The sequence below is a fragment of the Hemitrygon akajei genome, chromosome 16, assembly GCF_048418815.1.
Source record: "Hemitrygon akajei chromosome 16, sHemAka1.3, whole genome shotgun sequence".
In the NCBI taxonomy this organism is placed as follows: domain Eukaryota; kingdom Metazoa; phylum Chordata; class Chondrichthyes; order Myliobatiformes; family Dasyatidae; genus Hemitrygon; species Hemitrygon akajei.
The window spans coordinates 73,691,380-73,709,932 of record NC_133139.1 but is presented as its reverse complement, the minus strand read 5'-3'; the positions used below and the strand labels follow the sequence as shown (position 1 = coordinate 73,709,932).

General features: G+C 40.5%; 1 protein-coding gene across 1 annotated transcript in view; it reads left to right on the top strand.

Annotated features, from left to right (window-relative positions):
- dsn1 (DSN1 component of MIS12 kinetochore complex) overlaps positions 1 to 18,553 on the top strand; it is a 50,810-nt gene that overhangs the window by 5,610 nt on the left and 26,647 nt on the right. Inside the window, exons 2-8 of the mRNA XM_073069175.1 lie at positions 4,891 to 4,930; positions 5,715 to 5,769; positions 7,878 to 8,192; positions 12,595 to 12,668; positions 12,956 to 13,013; positions 16,054 to 16,141; positions 16,846 to 16,905. Of these exons, the coding sequence (XP_072925276.1) occupies positions 4,891 to 4,930; positions 5,715 to 5,769; positions 7,878 to 8,192; positions 12,595 to 12,668; positions 12,956 to 13,013; positions 16,054 to 16,141; positions 16,846 to 16,905 (690 nt within the window). The remainder of the gene's footprint in view (positions 1 to 4,890; positions 4,931 to 5,714; positions 5,770 to 7,877; positions 8,193 to 12,594; positions 12,669 to 12,955; positions 13,014 to 16,053; positions 16,142 to 16,845; positions 16,906 to 18,553) is intronic.

Below are 18,553 nucleotides of genomic sequence, written 5' to 3'. Positions count from 1 at the left end.
TGCAAGGGGACTTCAGCACCGTCAGTTCATCACGTTCCTGGAGGAAACTGATGCGGATCACCAGGACCTACTTTATCACTCCCGTGTCCGCTGGTTAAGTTTGGGCAAAGTGTTTCAACGAGTATGGGAGCTCAAAGAGGAGATCGGTGCATTTTTGGAGTTACTGAGGAAGGCCAGCGAATTTCCTGAGCTGAGCAACAAGAGCTGGCTTTGTGACTTTGCGTTTGCTGTGGATATATTTTCACACATGAATGAACTGAACGTGAAGCTACAGGGGAAGGATCAGTTTGTGCATGACATGTACACAAACGTGAAAGCCTTTAAATCCAAGCTGGCTTTTTTCTCCAGGCAAATTTTGAATAAGTTATTCACTCATTTTCCCACACTAGCCACGCTGGAAGAGGCCGGCGCAAATGTGAAAAAATACAGCGAGTCACTGGATGCGCTGCACAGAGAATTCTGCCGTTGCTTTTCTGATTTTGAAAAAATTGACAAGTCACTTCAGTTGGTGGCCTGTCCCCTGTCACAAGATCCTGAAACAGCACCAGAGGAGCTACAGCTGGAACTGATCGACCTTCAGTCTGATCCCGTCTTAAAAGAGAAGTTCAACTCTCTTAAACTGAATGACTTTTATGCTTCACTTGGTAAAGAGGTGTTTCCAAACCTCCGGAGGACGGCACAGAAGATGCTGGCGTTGTTCGGCTCGACCTATTTGTGTGAACAGGCGTTCAGCGTCATGAACATCAACAAAGCCAGCCACAGATCCAAGTTAACTGACCAACACTTCAGATCCATCCTGAGAATCGCCACAACAAAACTAAATCCAGACTTTGATGCGCTGGCTAAAAAGGGAGACCAACAACACTGTTTCCACTGAAATTAAAAATAAGTTTCTTCGTTGTGTTATGTAAAAAATGCATTTGAAAATATTTTTTTCAATAAGCCTTACATGTTACATGTCATTTCTGTTAAGTGATGGACATGAGTAGTGCGCAGGTGCACGTACATTCTCAAAATAAAAAATGCGCTCCAGATCAAATAACGCCCTCCGCATACTGGCGCGCTGTCACTGTTCTGTCCTTGTGCTGGTCGTTGTTGAGTTTTGGCACAGGGGACAATTGAATAAGAAGGAGCAGGACAAGTAGACCTGCATCTCCTACCGTTTTTGAAATAAAGACAGTCAGGAGGAGAGTGATGATGATAATATCTTGAAGGATAACAGAATTTTCAGTGCTTTAAAATAATAACTGTTACTATTAAAAAAAGCTGTATTTTATTCATTTAATTTTCAGTGTTTTAAAAGTCATTTTAATAAATAGCTAAATACCATGGGACTTCAAAGACAGATATTTTGTTGTAATGCATTTGTTCATTTTCAAATGAAATTAAAGCACATGTTTTCTACATATCCCATGATATTTTATTTTCTCTTATGAGGTGTATTACCAAAACACTCCGTCCATCTGCTCCTGGTCCGGCCCCCCTGTCAAATTTTAGAACCCTTTGTGGCCCACAAGTCAAAAAGTTTGCCCACCCCTGATCTAGCATCTTAAAACACCCCTATTTTTGCCGTATTTGACTCGTTTTTGGCTGTCTTCAGCCATTTGGCTTTTAGTCCTGCTTCTTCAACTTTGCAAAGCGACGTGCGTAACTTTTCTTTGTGAGATTTCCTTTCTTTTTTCAATCTTTTTATTGATTTTTTTAAAAAGTGTGTATACAAACAGAAGGAGAATATCTCTGGTATATATGTCAATAACAGTACATACAGAAAATAAGAGCTGTATGTTATTCCCTCTCTTAATACCCTGAATACTATTGGAATTCTGAAGAGCAATAGCAAGAGGTTCTAGAGGCAAGTTAAATAACAAAGGACTAAGAGGATAACCCTGCCAGGTACTTCTGTATAGTCTAAGATAGGGAGATTTTTGATTGTTAGTAATAACCGCAGCCATAGGAGCTTGATAGATCAATTTGATCCAGGAAATGAAACCCGGACCAAAATTAAATCTTTCTAAAACTTCAAATAAAAAAACTCCGCCCTATCAAAGGCTTTCTCTGCGTCAAGGGAAATGACACATTCAGGTTCTTTGGATGGAGAGGAATAAATAATGTTCAATAGTCTCCAACTATTAAAGTGTGAATATCTATTCTTAATAAATCCAGTTTGATCGTTAGAGATAACTTTAGGTTAAATATTCTCGATCCTATTAGCCAAAATTTTAGAATCCATATTTAGTAAAGAAATTGGTCTATAAGAGGCATATTCAGATAAATCTTCTTCAGTTTTAGGAATTAGTGAAATTATTGTCTCATAAAAAGTTTTCAGGAGAGTCCCAGAGGATATAGAATCAGTGAAAACTTGTCATAAATGAGGTGTAAGTATCTCAGTAAAAGTCTTAAAAAATTCCACTGTATATCCATTTGGTCCCGGAGCCTTACCTTACCTTGTTATTTCCGCTTGTTCAATAGGCACATCTAATGTATTCATATCTTGAGTAGAAATTTTAGGTAAATTCAGCTTTTGCAAAAATCTATTCATTGAATTAGTATTGTATGAAAAGTCAGATTTATAAAGGTTAGAGTAGAATTCCAGAAATACCTTATTAATTTCCTGACCACCTGACGTTTCAATTCTATCAGCTCCTCTTATTTTCAAAATCTGTCTTCTAGCCATATTTGCTTTTAATTGACCAGCCAACAACTTGCCTGACTTATCCCCATGTATGTAAAATTGACTTTTAGATTTGAGAAGTTGGAAATTTTCAGCCACAAAGTGTTGATTCTGGTATCCCGAGGTCTCGTGCAACTTGAGTTTGACTTTTAGTCTTGATCGCATCAAGTGCATGAAGCTTATCTTTCACAGAAAAAGATTTTCTTTTTCTAGCAGTTTGTTCCATTTTGAGCAAAAAAAAAGGTCCAATGACTCACACAAAATGCTGGTGGGATGCAGCAGGCCAGGCAGCATCTGGTCACGACCCTTTGTAAGAGATTTGAAAGTGGGAGGGGGAGGGAGAGACCCGAAGTGATAGGAGAAGACAGGAGGGGGAGGGATGAAGCCAAGAGCTGGGAAGTTGATTGGTAAAAGGGATACAAGGCTGGAGAAGGGGGAGTATGGATTGACATGGCCATGGAGTCCAATGACTCATCACGTTATATCCGAATTCGCGTAAAATCGGGGTTTCATTGTATCTGTATGCTTTCACATGGTCTCCTTCAATTTGTTATATTCTTTTGTCCTTTTGCAGCTTCTCAATGTATTACCTTCCACTTCAAGTTCAAATTATTAATATGATAATAAATGTGACTAGACTTTAATAAGTTGCGAAAACCTTTTATAGAACTTCACTAATAATCTTCCCATTGCAAAAACTCCTTTTGTTTCCTGTCACCAAAGCAACTTAGATCTAATTTGCCACTCTCTCTTAGGACTTTTATTTTTCTGACCAGCTTACTGTGCAGGACATAGTGTGCATAGATTTGAGAAAGACTTTTGACAACCACAGGCTTGTTACCTCAGAAAGAAAAAAGTTCCCATTTCCGGTATGTACATTGCTGAGACACAACACAGATTGGGGAACTGCTGCATCAAACACCTTCCTTCTGTCTGCTGCAACAGCCACGATCTTCCCGTAGCTATCCATTTCAATCACTTCCCATTTCAACACTAATATGTCTGTCCATGGCCACCTCTTCTGCCACAATAGTGCCAGGTGCAGCTTGGAGGAGCAATATTATATTCAGTCTTGGTAGTCTGCAACCTAATGACACCAAAATAGATTTCTCTAATTTCTGGTAACCACTCCCCTCACTTTTCTTTGTTTTCACTTACTCCAGTGGCCCTCTCATCCCTTTTCTTTTCCTCCCCTGCCTTCATGACCTGCCCATCACCTTCCTTTGGCTCCCTGTCTCTTCCCCTTAATTCCATGGTCTACTGTTCTCTCCTTTCAGATTCCTCCACCTTTTTTTCCTTTGCCTCTTCCATCTCTCCTTACCTAGATTCTCAGAGAGGGATATTTCCTTTTATCTCCCTCCCCCATTCGCCTAGCTCCACCTCATCTGGACTCAATTATTTCCTGCCAGCTTGTGCTCTTAGCCCTTGCTCAACATTTTAATTCTGGTTTCTGTCCCCTTCTTATTCAGTTCTGATGAGGGTCTTGGCCTGAAATGTTGACTGTTCATTTCTCTCCATAGATGTTGCCCGACCGGTTGAATTCCTCCAGCAGTTTTGTGTATTGCTCAGTCTAGTATTATTTGCCTTGCCCCAATTTAGAAATTCTACTCTGATTTGACCTTTGTCCCTTTCCATAACTGCTAAACTGAACTGAATTATCAGCACTATCATAAAAGTATTTCCTACTGACATTCCTTTGACCTGCGCTAAATCCCCTAAACTTATCCAGAGTTTCAACCCCACTCCATGGTCGCTGTAGGGATGCTCATGTCTATTAAGTCTTTTTAAAGATATTTGCAAATTTCTACATAGCACATCAACTACGGTACATTTCCCATTGCTCTTTCAACAGCAAACCCTTAATCATGATTTGCTTTTAATAAATCAATCCTGGCTTGCACCTCTTCAAGTAACTGCTAATTCTATCTATGTTTATCATTCATTAAATTGTGCTAATGGCAAGTTAGGAAGTCAGCAACTATGGTCATAAATGTAAGGTAATTGCTTTACTAGGTAGCACTTTGAGACACCTCGAGGTTATGCTAAATACACAACTGAATGTTCTCTCATTCTTTATTGAAACAATATGTGTGAGACAGAGTGTTTCAAACTTGTTTTGTAAAAAAAAATACTGTTTTCAAATTTTGAATGTATTTGTTTAAGGTTCTATTGCTATAAGTGATGTTTTCTTTGACTATTTCTGTTCTGCTTGCAACCAGACTCCGGAGGTCCAATTCAAACACACCACAACCAGATCAGGTTGGTAATTTGATATTTTAAAAAATTGTTTATCAAAATAAGCAATGTTGATCTTTCTCCACTCCATCCTGGGTTTGCTTTAATCTAGGTCATGGTAAATGGGAAATATTCACTGCACGGCAATGGTGCATGGCATGGGAAGGGTTTGAAAATGGGCAGAAAGTGGAGTGTTGCTGCCTCAATTTGGCCAATAAACTTGTTCTGTTGAATGTTGGTCTTTGCACAGCACAGCAGTCCAATTTTCAATGCTTTGGGTTCTTGAGTGTACCAACCAAAGTGTTCGTGTTTTTTAATTTGCTTTTTAGCTGGTTTGGCACAACATTGTGGGCTGAATGGCCTGTTCTGTGCTGTACTACCTATAACCAGGCTCAGTGTTACCTCTTGTGTTCCTTGGCTTGGGGGAGGAGGAAGAGGGTGGTGGGGAGTTCTCCTGTGATAATCGCTGGAAAGTGTATGGTTTGTGTGCATGCAAAACCCAGATGCCAGAAGGAGAAATTATCTAGTTTAATGGAAGTTCTCCTCACCCTGGCCAATATAATTCAAATAATTTGCAAAGTTGAGTTTACCAGAAGTTTTAGCAAATTACTTCAGAATGGAAGTTGTACTTTGCACACATTTATCAAACTCAAAGCTCTTCATATGTTTAATAGATTTATCTCTCCATTGTAAGAGACATTTAATTAGGAATCTAAATGGTTTTACAGGTTATGTAAAACTCATTTCACAATTGTTCTAAACAGATCATAATAACTGCTGTTTGTAACCCAATTGATTTCTTTAATAGGCCTTGTCCTCATCAAAAAAGAAACGTAACAGATATCAAAAGCATGTGGAATATGGTAAGAATATGCTCACATTGTGTAGTGATATCCATCAGATGTTCAATACGGGATCAATAAAGTATCTATCTTTAGTAGAGGGTATAATACGTATAATATTTCACATCAGGTCAGTTTATAAATTTGGAAAGGAGTTTGCAGGGACGTGTTCCAGTCAAGACTCCTCTGTTCTTAGGACACATTACAGATTTGGCAAGACTTGCAGTAGACTAGATAGCTAGCTGCAGTGCTGTTTGTAGATGCATATATTGCAAATATTGCACAGGAGAAATGGAGGGAAGACAGGTAGGTTGATATTTTGGTGTCAGTCAAATGGGGTACTTATTCCAATGTTACGTTATATTTCTTGAGTGCTCGTGGAGCTACACATGTTGAAGTATGGTGTATCGTCACACTCCTAAACTGTGCTTTGTAGATGGCAGTTCTAATCATTGGAGAGTTTTTCCTTCGATGAGCACTGTTAAAATTTTACCAGAGCTGTTTGATGTCACACTGAGACAAATAGTTTGAGAACACGGACAGTCACTCTCTCCTTGGTTCTGTGGTTCATGTGCGGATCAAAGCTATAATGTGGTCTTGAACTGAGTGGTCCTGGAAAGCTGCAAGCTGGGTATAAGCAGTGGAGTTATTGATAAGAATAGATGCTACTTGATTAAATTTCAGTGACCCTTCACATCTTTGATTTATAATTAACATATTGGGTAGAAATTAGAACATGCAGCTCAGTACAGACCCTATGGACTACTATGATGTGCTGATCTTTTAATCTACTCAAAGATGTATCTAACCCTTCCCTTCCACGTGCTTGCTGCTCATTATGCTGCTGGTGTTTAAGGCAGCAATGAAGTTCTTCTATCTTTGATGATGTGCAGGGCTTCACTCTTAGACTGGCCTCTACTTTTCGACGTATTTGGCATGGGTGACCCTACCAAGAGCCGAAGCATAAAGCCCTGATTCTAGTCAACGTAGTTCTCCAGGCCACTTGGACAAGCTAGCCTCCAAACCGTGACAAGATCGTGATCCTCTTAGAGGTCCCTCCCACATGGCCCTCTGTATTTGCCTATCTAAAAGTTTCTTAAATGTCCCTTGAGTATCTGTCTCAACCACTATCACTGGCAGTGCATTCCATGCAACCAACACTCTATGTAAAAACACCTCTGACTTTCCTCCAGTCATCTTAATCAATTAGATGCATTGTTTGGTCGTATTTTTGTGGATTTTCTGTACTGCTTTGGCTTAATACCGTACTTATTCTGCCCATTGGAGTATAAACAGAAACATTGCCAAAAGACCTATTTCTGGCGTTATGAAATTCTGTGTCCTCTCCTATTTAGTTGAATAAGTTAAAATGTTGGCATTGGTATCAGTCTTTACTGTATGTTCCCCATGTAACATTTGCTGTGCAGCATTTGGTTTTGACCTTGGGGAGCAGGAGTCAAATTTCACCCCTGTTTAGAGAGTGTTCATTTTCTTCACTTGTATTTATGGTGAGTCTTCAGAAGGGACTGTTCTGAATCCTTTGCTACAGAAGTCAGAATTCCTGACTTAACACCGTAGTTCTCTTGGACACCTGTCCTTTGATTTTTCATATTTCTGCTGCCAATTTAAGCTGATCATCTTCAGTACTTGCTATATAGTAATTGCTTTAAAAGTTGGCTGCTAAGAGGTTTGCAACATCCTAGTCAAGTGGATATTGATCTTATATGCATAAGGAGCTTGTTGGGTTTTGGCCTTCAGCTGAACAATTAAAAAGCAGCCTCTTGGCAGAAAAATACTATCAGGCTTTTCAATCTATTTCAGAGATTAGTAGAAAGGGAAGACAGGACCTATTGTTAACGTTACACCATAATTAAAGTTTGGTTCAGTCTTGGCTGAAATTAGAAGTTAATAGTGGGTCTAGGCCAAAACTTATGGAATCGAAACAGTTGGTCTAATTACTGAATGAACCTAGATACAGTTGTGCATAAATTCCTCTATCTGTTATGTTGAAGAACAAACTGAGAAAGGAAGTTGGTTGTTCATGCAGTAACGTGTTCAGTCAAGTGCGGTCTATGAAGAGGAGCATTTCTGTATTGATTTTCATTAATTTTCTCCATCTTTTTCTTTAGAATTTGCCTCAAAGCAAGTGGAACTCCCACAAAGAAGGAGCCTCCGTAACCAGAGCAGTGGCAGTCAAAGTGCTGGTCAATTTACTGATGCCAGCCTCGCCTCTCCCAGAAATGATGGTGAGAACTCAAGCCTTCAAGCTGCTGTCAAGGAATCCCATACCAACCTCGCAGAAGGACCCAAAATCAATCAGGTGATATCACCAAAAACACTGCTCAAGAAAAGCCCCCAGTCACGATCAAGATCCTGGCGACGCTCCAGCTTTAAAGGTGGTAAAGGGCGAAAATCTCTGCCACCAATTCGACGAGATGTTACAGGTGAGGAAGAATGAGCTTAGTTTTAAGGTGCAAGAGAGAGAAAATTGATAATAGTGGAGTGGCAAACACAACAGAGGCATTCCTGGAGCTTTCTCTCCTGTATGTAGACATTGTGGATGCAGTGCTTTAGTTCCAATGAATTCATTCCCTATTTCAATATATTTGACATTAAGAAATTTGTCTCTTTCCTTGCTTTGCACTCTTGACTGTACCCTGTTTGGGGCATATTACAGGTTGTTGTTTGAATGCTATCAGTGCTTTTTGCCCCAATGAAACCTTCTTGTCAAATTCCACCATATTCTCAATTTTACACAATTCATTTCTTCCTTTTCTATTTCTTTACATTTCCCAAAGTATTTGCTAGTGACCTATGTGCGTTATAACTCAACCTGCTTGCTTTTCTCAGTATCTTTTTTCTTCCTGATTTCATGCTGACATTTTCTACAATATCGGCTTTTGCAATTGGTTTCTTATTATCACGTATACTGAGGTACAGTGAAAAGCTTGTCTTGCATCATTTCATACAGATCAATTCATTGCACAGTACATTGAAGTAAAGCGACAACAGATGGCAGAATAAAATGTAAGGGCTACAGCGAAAGTATAGTACAGGTAGACCATAAGATGCAAAATCATAACAAGGTAGATAGTGGGGTGAAACGTGCATCTTATTGTACTAGGGAAGCATTCAGTAGTTTTATAACAGTGGGTAGAAGCTGTCCTTAAGCCTGGTGGTACATGCTTTTAGGCATTTGTATCTCTTCCCTGATGGGAGGAGAAGAGAGAATGCATGTGGCGGGCGGGGTCTTAGATTATGCTGGCTGCTTGACTGAGGTAGTGAGAAGTATAGACAGTCTGTAGAGGGGAGGGTGGGGTCCATGTACTGATCTGTGTCCATAATTCCTTACAATTTATTATGTTCAGTTGTCATTACTAAGCCTTGATGTGTCCAGAATAAATGCTTTCTAAGGGGCATTGATAAAAGTTTCATGGGGTCATGCCAAATTTCTTTAGCTTCTTGAGGAAGCAGAGGCATTGGTGAGCTTCCTTGGCCGTGACATTTACATGGTTGGACCAGGAAGGTTGTTGAGATGACATCCTGTTACAAGCTCTCTATCTCCTTCCTGGTACTTCAACATCATTATTTGAGATAGGGACCACAGTAGTGGTGTCATTTGCAAATTTGTAGATGGTGTCAGAGCAGAATCTGGCCACGCAGTTAAGAGTGTGCGGGGAGTAGAGGGCTGATGATGCAGACTTATGGAGCACCATTGTTTATAATAATTGTGATGGAGCTGTTACTTCCTATCCTTACTGACTGGTCTTTTGGTCAAATGAAGAGGGAAGCATTGACTCTCAGCCCTCATAGTTTGGTAATGATTTTGCTTGGAATTATAGTATTGATGGCATAGCTGTAGTCAATAAATAATATTCTAATGTAGATGTTTTTACTAACCAGAAGCTTCATAGGTGAGTGTAGAGTCAGGGATATGGTGTTTGCTGTAGGACTGTTTTGGCAAACTGCAGTGGATTAAGGTTGTCTGAGATGCCTTTTTTTCTTAACTGTGGCTTCCCTTCTACCATAGGTTTCAAAGTTCTTAACTGCATTTCTCAGTTTCATACATTTCTGCTTTCACCCACTCTCCCAGCCAGAGCAAGGATGGTCTTTTCTTTTAGTAAAGTTTACTGGCTTATTACTCTGCTTCCATCTTACCATCCTCCATGATTTCCAGGGATTTTAATATCTCTGCTGTCACCATTTTGAGGGATGATTCTCTCTGACTCTGGTCAATTCTTCCATTTCCACCAACTGCTTCCAATCTCAAGGCACATTCTCGTGTAACCTTTGAAGATGCAGTACCTTGCCCTTTTGTCTTATGTTTTCACCATCCATGATCCCAAGCAGTAAAGTGTAAGTTTTTCTAAATTGGCTGATTGCCTAATGTCATAGAGTAATGAAGCACGGTTACAGGCCCTTCAGCCCATCTGGTTCATGCCGATTTCAGCATCATCCTGCTAGTCCCACTTGCCAATGTTCAGCCCATAACCCTCCAAGACTTGCTTTCATGTACCTATCCAAATGTTTCTTAAATGTTGCAGTTGTGCATACCTCGATCACTTCCTCTGGCAGCTCGTTTCAGGTACTTATTATACGTTCAGGTCTCTTCTCCCCGCGTATCTTTTATCTGTGCTCTCGGGATTTGAACTCGCGCTGGGGAAAAGACAATGACTATCCAACTTGTCCTTACCCCTCATGGTTTTATAGAGTTTTTTGATGTCACCCCTCATTTTCCTATGCTCCAAGGAATAAAGATCTGGTGTGGCCAATCTTTTCTTTTAATCCAAACCTGGTATCATCCTTGCAGATATCTTCTGTACCCTCTCCACCTTGACGATGTCTTTGCTATAAGAGTCCAAAATACTTAAAGTGCAGTCTCACCAATACTTTGTATAATGTCCATACTCGTAAACTCAATGCCCTGACTGCATGTTCAGCATGCTAGTTGCCGTTGTCACCACCTTCTCTACTTGCGTGGCCACTTTAACCTTCTTGTACTCTTGCACAACACTCATCAGTACCCTGCCATTAATTGTATACATCCTACCCAGATCTGAATATCCAAAATAAATCACCTCACATTTATCTAAATTGAAATTCATTTGCCATTCTTCAGCCCATCTCCCTAACTGGTCAGGATATCTTTACAATTTATTGCAACCTGCTTCACTATCAACAAGTCCCCTTAATTTGGTATCATCAACAAATTTGCTAATTGTGGAGTGTATACACAAATCAGCTCTATAATTAATAAATAACAGAGGTCTCAATACTGACCCTGGCTCACCATTAGTCACAGGCCTCCAGTGGAAAAAATTTACCTTTAACCATCATCCTACTATCAAGGTAATTAAGAATCCATCTTGCTAGCTCCTGCTGAATCCCGTGTGACCTTTCCAAATCAGATTGCCAATCAAGACCTTGCCAACCCAACACACAAAATGATGAAGGCTCTTGGCCCGAAACGTTGACTGTTTACTCTTTTCCATAGCTGATGCCTGGCCTGCTGAGTTCCTCCATTATTTTATGCATGTTGCTTTGGATTTCTACCATCTGCAGACGTACTTGTGCTTGTGAAGATCTTGCCAAGGCCTTTGTAATGTCCTTATAGACAACATCTATTGTCCTTTATTCCCTTGGTAATCTTTTCAAGAAACACTAAAATATTTGTTTGGTGTAACCTCCCATATACAAAACAGTGCTGATTATCCCTGATCTGGTATCGATTATTAAAATGATGATAGATTTGGCCCTCAGAATTTCATCCAGAAACTTCCCTACAGCTGAAGAGGAGGACAGTGGACCATGGGAGAAAGGGAGCGGGAGGAAGTGAAGGGCATTTGAGGAGGAGAAAGAGTAATAGGGGAACCTGAATGGGGAATGATAAAAAAGAGGAGGGGTGGAGAAATTACCAGAAGCTGGAGAAATCAATGTTCATGCAATCAGGTTGGGGACTACCCAGACAGAATATGAGGTGTTGCTCCTCCAACCTGAGAATGGCCTCATCGTGACCATTGAGGAGGCCATAGTCCAACATATGGGAATGGGAAGTAGAGTTGAAATGGATGACCACAGGAAAATACTGCCTTGTGTGGTGGAAGGAGTAAAAGTGCTCAATGAAGCAGTCCCCTTGTCTATGTCGGGTCTCATCGATGTAGTGGAAGCCTTATCGGGTGCAATAGATGACCCTGACAGACTCACAGGTGAAATGTCACCTCATCTGGAAGGACTTTTTGGGGCGCTGAATGGTGGCTTCTTCTCCCTCCCTGCCTTTCCAGTCTTATTGAAGGGTCTCGGCCTGAAATGTCAACTTTTTATTCCTCTCCGTAGATGCTGCCTGACCTGCCTTGTTCCTCCAATATTCCAGATCAGAGCCCCTATATCTGGTCAGCCAAGATTCCCTGAACTTGGTATGTGTACCCTTCACCTTAACAGGAACATGCTACATCTTGATTCTTGATATCACCCTTTTAAAAAGCATGTCACTTGCAAACTGTTCCTTTGCCTTTAAATAGAGTCACCCATTCAACCTTCAGCAAGGTCCAACCATGATTCCCGGTGGGATAGGAGACCTGCTGGTACTTTGGTAATGCACTCTTGAAATTGACCTGCTTAGAGTTACCGACACTGATGAAGAAGACCTCAGGGTGTCCCATTTTAAGAGTATTTATCAAGGAGTACAGTTTATTTAGTGCAAGCTTTTTACTTTTCTCAAGGAAAAGTCAGCATAAGGATTTTGTTTCAAATGTTTTATCAGGTGTACATATCATTGCACTTAACTCTGAAGCAGTTGAAATGCACATTTTACCGCTAGCTTTTCAACTTTACCCTTTTATTTTCCAGAGATCTGCGAAGATATCAGCTTGGATTTACCTGGGGAAGAAAGGCTCGCAGAGCTGTTTCGTCTAAGTCTTGAGGTAAGAAACTGAAAAGCTGTGCTGCTTAAGCAAGAATTCTGATGGCATATTTAATAGGATTTCAATAAAAAAAAATTGGAGGATGTGAATTGTCCATGCTGTGTAAAAATGAAATAGATTTTTGTATAATGTAGATTATTTTCATCCAAAATTGATCTGTTATTTTGAGCTAACGTGGATCAGCATAAAAGGCCTTAAGTCTTTGGTGTTAGTTTATATTTGGCTGACTATTTTGCTTTTGACTTTGTAGATGAGTAGGTGCAAAGCTGTTGATATTATTTTCACAGTATACTCTGCAGAAGTTACAGCACTCCTTAGAACCACAAGAAGCCTTTCAGATAGATGGTGAGAATCTTAAATTTTTCTTTGTCTTCTGTCTCAATCATTCAGTTATGCTGAATGCCCTTGGATAGCTTTGTGCTGCACATGATGGATTGAAAGTATTTATTTTCAGTGCTTTGATTCCCATTAATAAAGTTCGCACTTCCATTCTGTTCTCTGGACTCATCGATTCTGATTGGCTACATATTGTGTATAAGAACACAGAAAAAATTGGAGCAGGAGTATTATTTTATTTAGCGATACAGCAGAGTAGACCCTCCTGGCCTTTTGTGCCACACTGCCCCAGCAATTCCACAACCCGATTAACCCTAACCTAATCACAGGACAATTTACAATGACCAATTAACTTACCCGATACATCTTTGTACTGTGGGAGGAAACCAGGGCACCCGGGGAAAACCCACGCATTCCACGGGGATTCAACGTACAGAGACTTCTTACAGAACGTAGCTAGAATTGAACTCTGAACTCTGGAACACCCCGAGCTTTAGTAGCCTCGTACTAACTACTATGCTACCGTGGCTCCCACCAAGCCCCTCAGGGATGCCCCACCATTCAATGTGATGATGGTCGATCTATGCTGCCCTCATCTCTTTTCCTGTGCTAGTTCTGCATAGCCCTCACTTCCTCAATCTTTCAAATATTTAACTATTTCCACCTTGGATATATCTAAATGATCTGGCCTCCACCAGCCAGAGATTCACTGCCCCTGTGGGAACAGATTTCTCTGTACCTCAGATTTTTATTTTGCAGTTACAGTCGGCGCTCCTTAACCATGAGTTCCACATGCACGAAGTCAACCAACCACGAATCGAGAGAACCCGGAGGTGCTCTTCCAGCACTTGTTGTTCGAGCATGTACAGAATTTTTTTTCTTGTCAGTATTCCCTGAACAATGTAGTATAACAACTAATTTACATAGCATTTACATTGTATTACGTATTATAAGTAATCTAGAGATGATTTAAAATATACGGGAGGATGTGCGTAGGTTACCGTGGATCGGGATTGAGAAAAAACGGAAGTTCTTTTTCGATGTAAGTCGGAACAGGTACATCCGGTATTATTTAGCGTCAGTTAGTCAAATGTCTGTCTTAGTATATGGTATATATTTTACCTTTCTATGCATATGAAACACTTAAGAACGTAAGTTTCAGCACCGGGCTCGGGAAGTTCCCGAGTTCGATCCAGTGACACCACTTCCGAGTGCGCTCTCCTTCCATGCCTGGTTGATGTGGAGGATCAAAAACCCAAAACCCCAAAACCCAATAATTAAACCACTGCATTACTTAGTAATAATTGTAGCTTTCATTGGGGCAGGGCCTTTCTCACTTTATCCTTTAAAATTGTTCCGATCGTTGACCGACTGTAGCCTAACGCTTTTCCAATGACTGATGGCATTTCACCTCTTTCCGATCGCTTTATTATTTCCACTTTATTTTCAATCATGATCGTGATCATTTTCATGAACAGAAACACTGTGAATTCAGATCTCTGCCACCGGGTCCTAATGTCCACCACACTGAGACTGTTAAATAAGGTCTGGGGTTCCGCTGGGTCCTATGGTCCACCGCATTGAGACAGGTTCAATAAGGGACTTGAGCACCCGCATTTTTTGGTATTCGCGAGGGGTCCCGGAACCAATCCCTCGCGGATAAGGAGGGCCAACTGTATTACTGTATGTTCATGACTAATGGAAGCATCTCAACATCTTCTTTACCACTTAGGATCCCTCATTTTTCACTTAAAGGAATACAGGCCCAAACATTCTAGTTTTTCCTGATAGGGCAGCCATCTAAGAAGTAGCCTGGTGAATCTCCTTTGGACTGCCCTCATTGCTATGATAAGGAACATCACCAAATTTTCCTGGATATCTTGTGTTTCTAGCAGCGTCCCTTTTTAAGCGCAAAATAAGATCATTGCAGGTTTGTCTGGAGTCCCACGGTGTGTGCTGAGTTCCCTTATGGAGCGGATTGATGTAATGTATCATTTTGGATCTTTCCATGGATTGAGCCCCACTCGTCTCTGGGGTAGTACAGCTGTCCAGCTTGCAACCCTATTCTTAACCATTCCTTCATTGGCTGTCCTAAGTTTGATTACCTATGTTCTGAAATTCCTGTACTTAATGTTCTCCCTCATCCTGATGTTCCTTCAGGAAAACCTATATCCTTTTTGAGCCACCTGGCCTCTGTGTTGATTTATAAAGTTAGATACCGTGTACCAGTATCTTTAAGTTGTATCTGCGGTTTATATAGCAAAGCTTCATGGCCTGCAAAATTAGCAATGTTAAAACATGTGCTGATCAGTATCCTATTCAGTGTAAAACTCGATAGACAATAGGTGCAGGAGTAGGCTATTCGGCCCTTCTAGCCAGCACCGCCATTCACTGTGATTATGGCTGATCATACACAATCAGTACCCTGTTCCTGCCCTCTCCCCATATCCCTTGACCCCGCTATCTATGAGCTCTATCTAACTCTCTCTTGAAAGCATCCAGAGACTTGGCTTTCCACTGCCTTCTGGGGCAGAGCATTCCACATATCCACCACTCTCTGGGTGAAAAAGTTTTTCTGCATCTCTGTTCTAAATGGCCCACCCCTTATTCTTAAACTGTGGCCTCTAGTTCTGGAATCACCCATCAACGGGAACATGCTTCCTGCCTCCAGCGAGTCTAATCCCTCTACTTCATCAAATGTCATTAATGGGTCTTTATTTCATTATTGCATTTCTACACAAGATTATAAAATCAAAAGTTTGTCATGCTGTCAGACAAATTGAATCTCAAAAGTAAAGTACTTTTGCTTATTTTGTTGGTCATTTATTCTGTTTGAGATCACATTTTTTAATTATGATTCCCAGTTTAGAACTTAAGAGAAATTATATACGTTAGTTAGGTTGCTTTATTCTTGTAATTTCTGATGGATAGAGGCTTAACCTCTTCAACATATGACAGGCCTGCTATTGCTGGTAAATCTTTGCTGCATTCCCTCTATTGGAAACCAAACCTGTACATAATACTGACAGTATTTTGGTTATATCTTCAGCCTCGGCTATTTCCAATGATGTTAAACGAGTCATAGAGACAATGAAATTGGATGGGACACTGAAGAAATGCACCGAGGAACCAGAAGAGTAAGTACTGAATCTCACTGGAGAGGCCATACTAACCATTCCCGCATGTCTGATGCAATATGTACAGTGCAAGCATAAAGGTTTAATATTCACATTTGGGTTGGGAATCCAGACTGGTATATGTGTATGTATGTTCAGAGAGATAGGTGTGCCCGTGATCCATATTGATAACGTCTTCCTGAGCTGGTTCATTTGACTGCAATTGGCCCATAATCCCTCTAATCCTTTCCTATCCATGAACTTGTCCAAATTTCTTTTAACTGTTGTGTACATAGCTGCTATGAGCACTTCCCCTGGCAATTCATTTCATATACTCGGCACCTTCAGTATAAAACCCAGCCTCGAGGGTCAAATTGAAAATTTTCACTTTTGCTTTAAACCTGTGCCCCCTAATTCTAGATTTCCCTGCCCTGGGAAAAAGACTTCATCTATCCTATCATAATTTTATAAACCTGTCTACACCTCACTGCCTTATAATAAAAGATCTCACTCATCCTAGACTGATTATTTTCACCAAAGTTCATGTTCTTCAAATGTTGTACAACTGTTGCTGTGGCATGGTTTTGCTGTGTATGTTTGATTAGTTCACTGTCTTTCATGCAGAGTTCTGCAGTGTTCCTGTAGTAGTGCATCTTATTGCTGGCAGTGTGAAACTGGTCTGCTCATAATCCAATACCTGTGACCTTGATGTTTTTACCTTTCAGTGTTCCTCCCACACCAGGAACAAAAAAGTTGATGAATCAGCTGAAGGATGACATATCCAGGTAGGAATGTGAGGTCTTGCCTGTGAATTAACATTGAATCCCAGGAGTTTGGAAGCACCATTGGTAACACTTTTTTTTTTCATAACCAAACCACTTCATTCTATACGCATGTGTTATTTTTAATACTCTTTAGAAGAAAACCTACCTGTTCCAGACTCTGCTCTTTGGAAAGGGTGTAAAAGTCCCTGAATTGAGAGAAATTCACTCTTAGTTGCAGGATAGGGGTCAAAGTTGGGTTGTTTTTTCCTGGCACCAACATAGAAAATAAAATTAGGAAACTGCAGGTAGAGGCCTAGAATCACAGAGTAGAAATGTGCCTTTCAGCCCATCTAATCCGTGTTAACCTGTATTTCTGCCTAATCTTATCTACTCACATCCAGACCATAGCCCTCCATACCCGTTTCCACCATTTCTGCTGGAAGCTCATTCCACACTTACACCATCCTCAGAGAAAATGTTTCCCAACAGGTTCCCTTTAAATATTTCAATTTTCATTCATAAACCTAAAACCTCTGGTTCTAGTCTCATACAACTTTGGGGAAAGAGCCCACATACATTTACACTGTTCTATGTACCTCATAATTTTGTATACCTCTGTATGTGTTCCCCTCATTCCAGAGTCATTCCTATACTCTGAAAAATAAAGTTCTAACCTATTCAATATTTCTTTATAACTTGGGTCTTCAAGTCCTGACAACATCTTGTAAATTTTCTCTGCACTCATTCAGACTTATTGATATCTTTCCTGTAGGTAGGTGACAAAGCTGCACACAATGCTCCAAGTTTGACCTCACCAACGTCATACACAACTACAACATAACATCCCAAATCCTGTACTCAATACATTGATTTATGGCCAATGTGCCAAAAGCTCGCTTTATGGCCCTATCTACCCGTGACGCCACTTTCAAGGAATTATGGATCTGTATTCCCAGATTCCACTGTCCTACCACACTTCTTAGTGCCCTGTCGTTCACCATGTAATTCCTACCTTGGTTTGTCCTCCCTTGGTGCAACATAGTAAATTCCTTATCAAACTACACGTATGTCACCTTATCCAGCCGTGAGAATTTTTATCTTGTGGACATACTCAGCAAATCCAAGAGCCATAATAGACTCAATGAAACACCTTGCACTTATTTACATTAAATTCCACCTGCCATTTTCAATGGTCTGGATCACGGCAGCTTAGTGATTAATGCAGGGCATTGAAGTTGGAGTTCAGTCCTGGCATCCTCTGTGAGAAGTTTCTAGATTCTCACCTGGAATGGATGGGTTTTCTCCCACAGTCCAAAGATATACAGTTTAGCAGTTCGTTTAGTCTATATAAATTGTGCTGTGATTAGGCTGGGGTTAAATCAGTGAGTAGTTGACAATGCAGCTCAAAGAGATGGAGGGGTCTATTCCATGCCACATCTCTAGATAAATAAATGATTACGCTACAAGCTTTGCTGACTGTTATGCCCCCAATCTTGGTGTCATCTTCAAATTTGTTCAACCAGTTTACCACATTAAAAACTAAATCATTAATGTAGATGATGAATGATAACAGACCAGTACCAGTCCCTGCAGCCCACCACTAGACAGAAGCCTCCAGTCAGAGAGACAACCATTACTACCACTCTTGTCTTCTGCTATCCAGATCAAG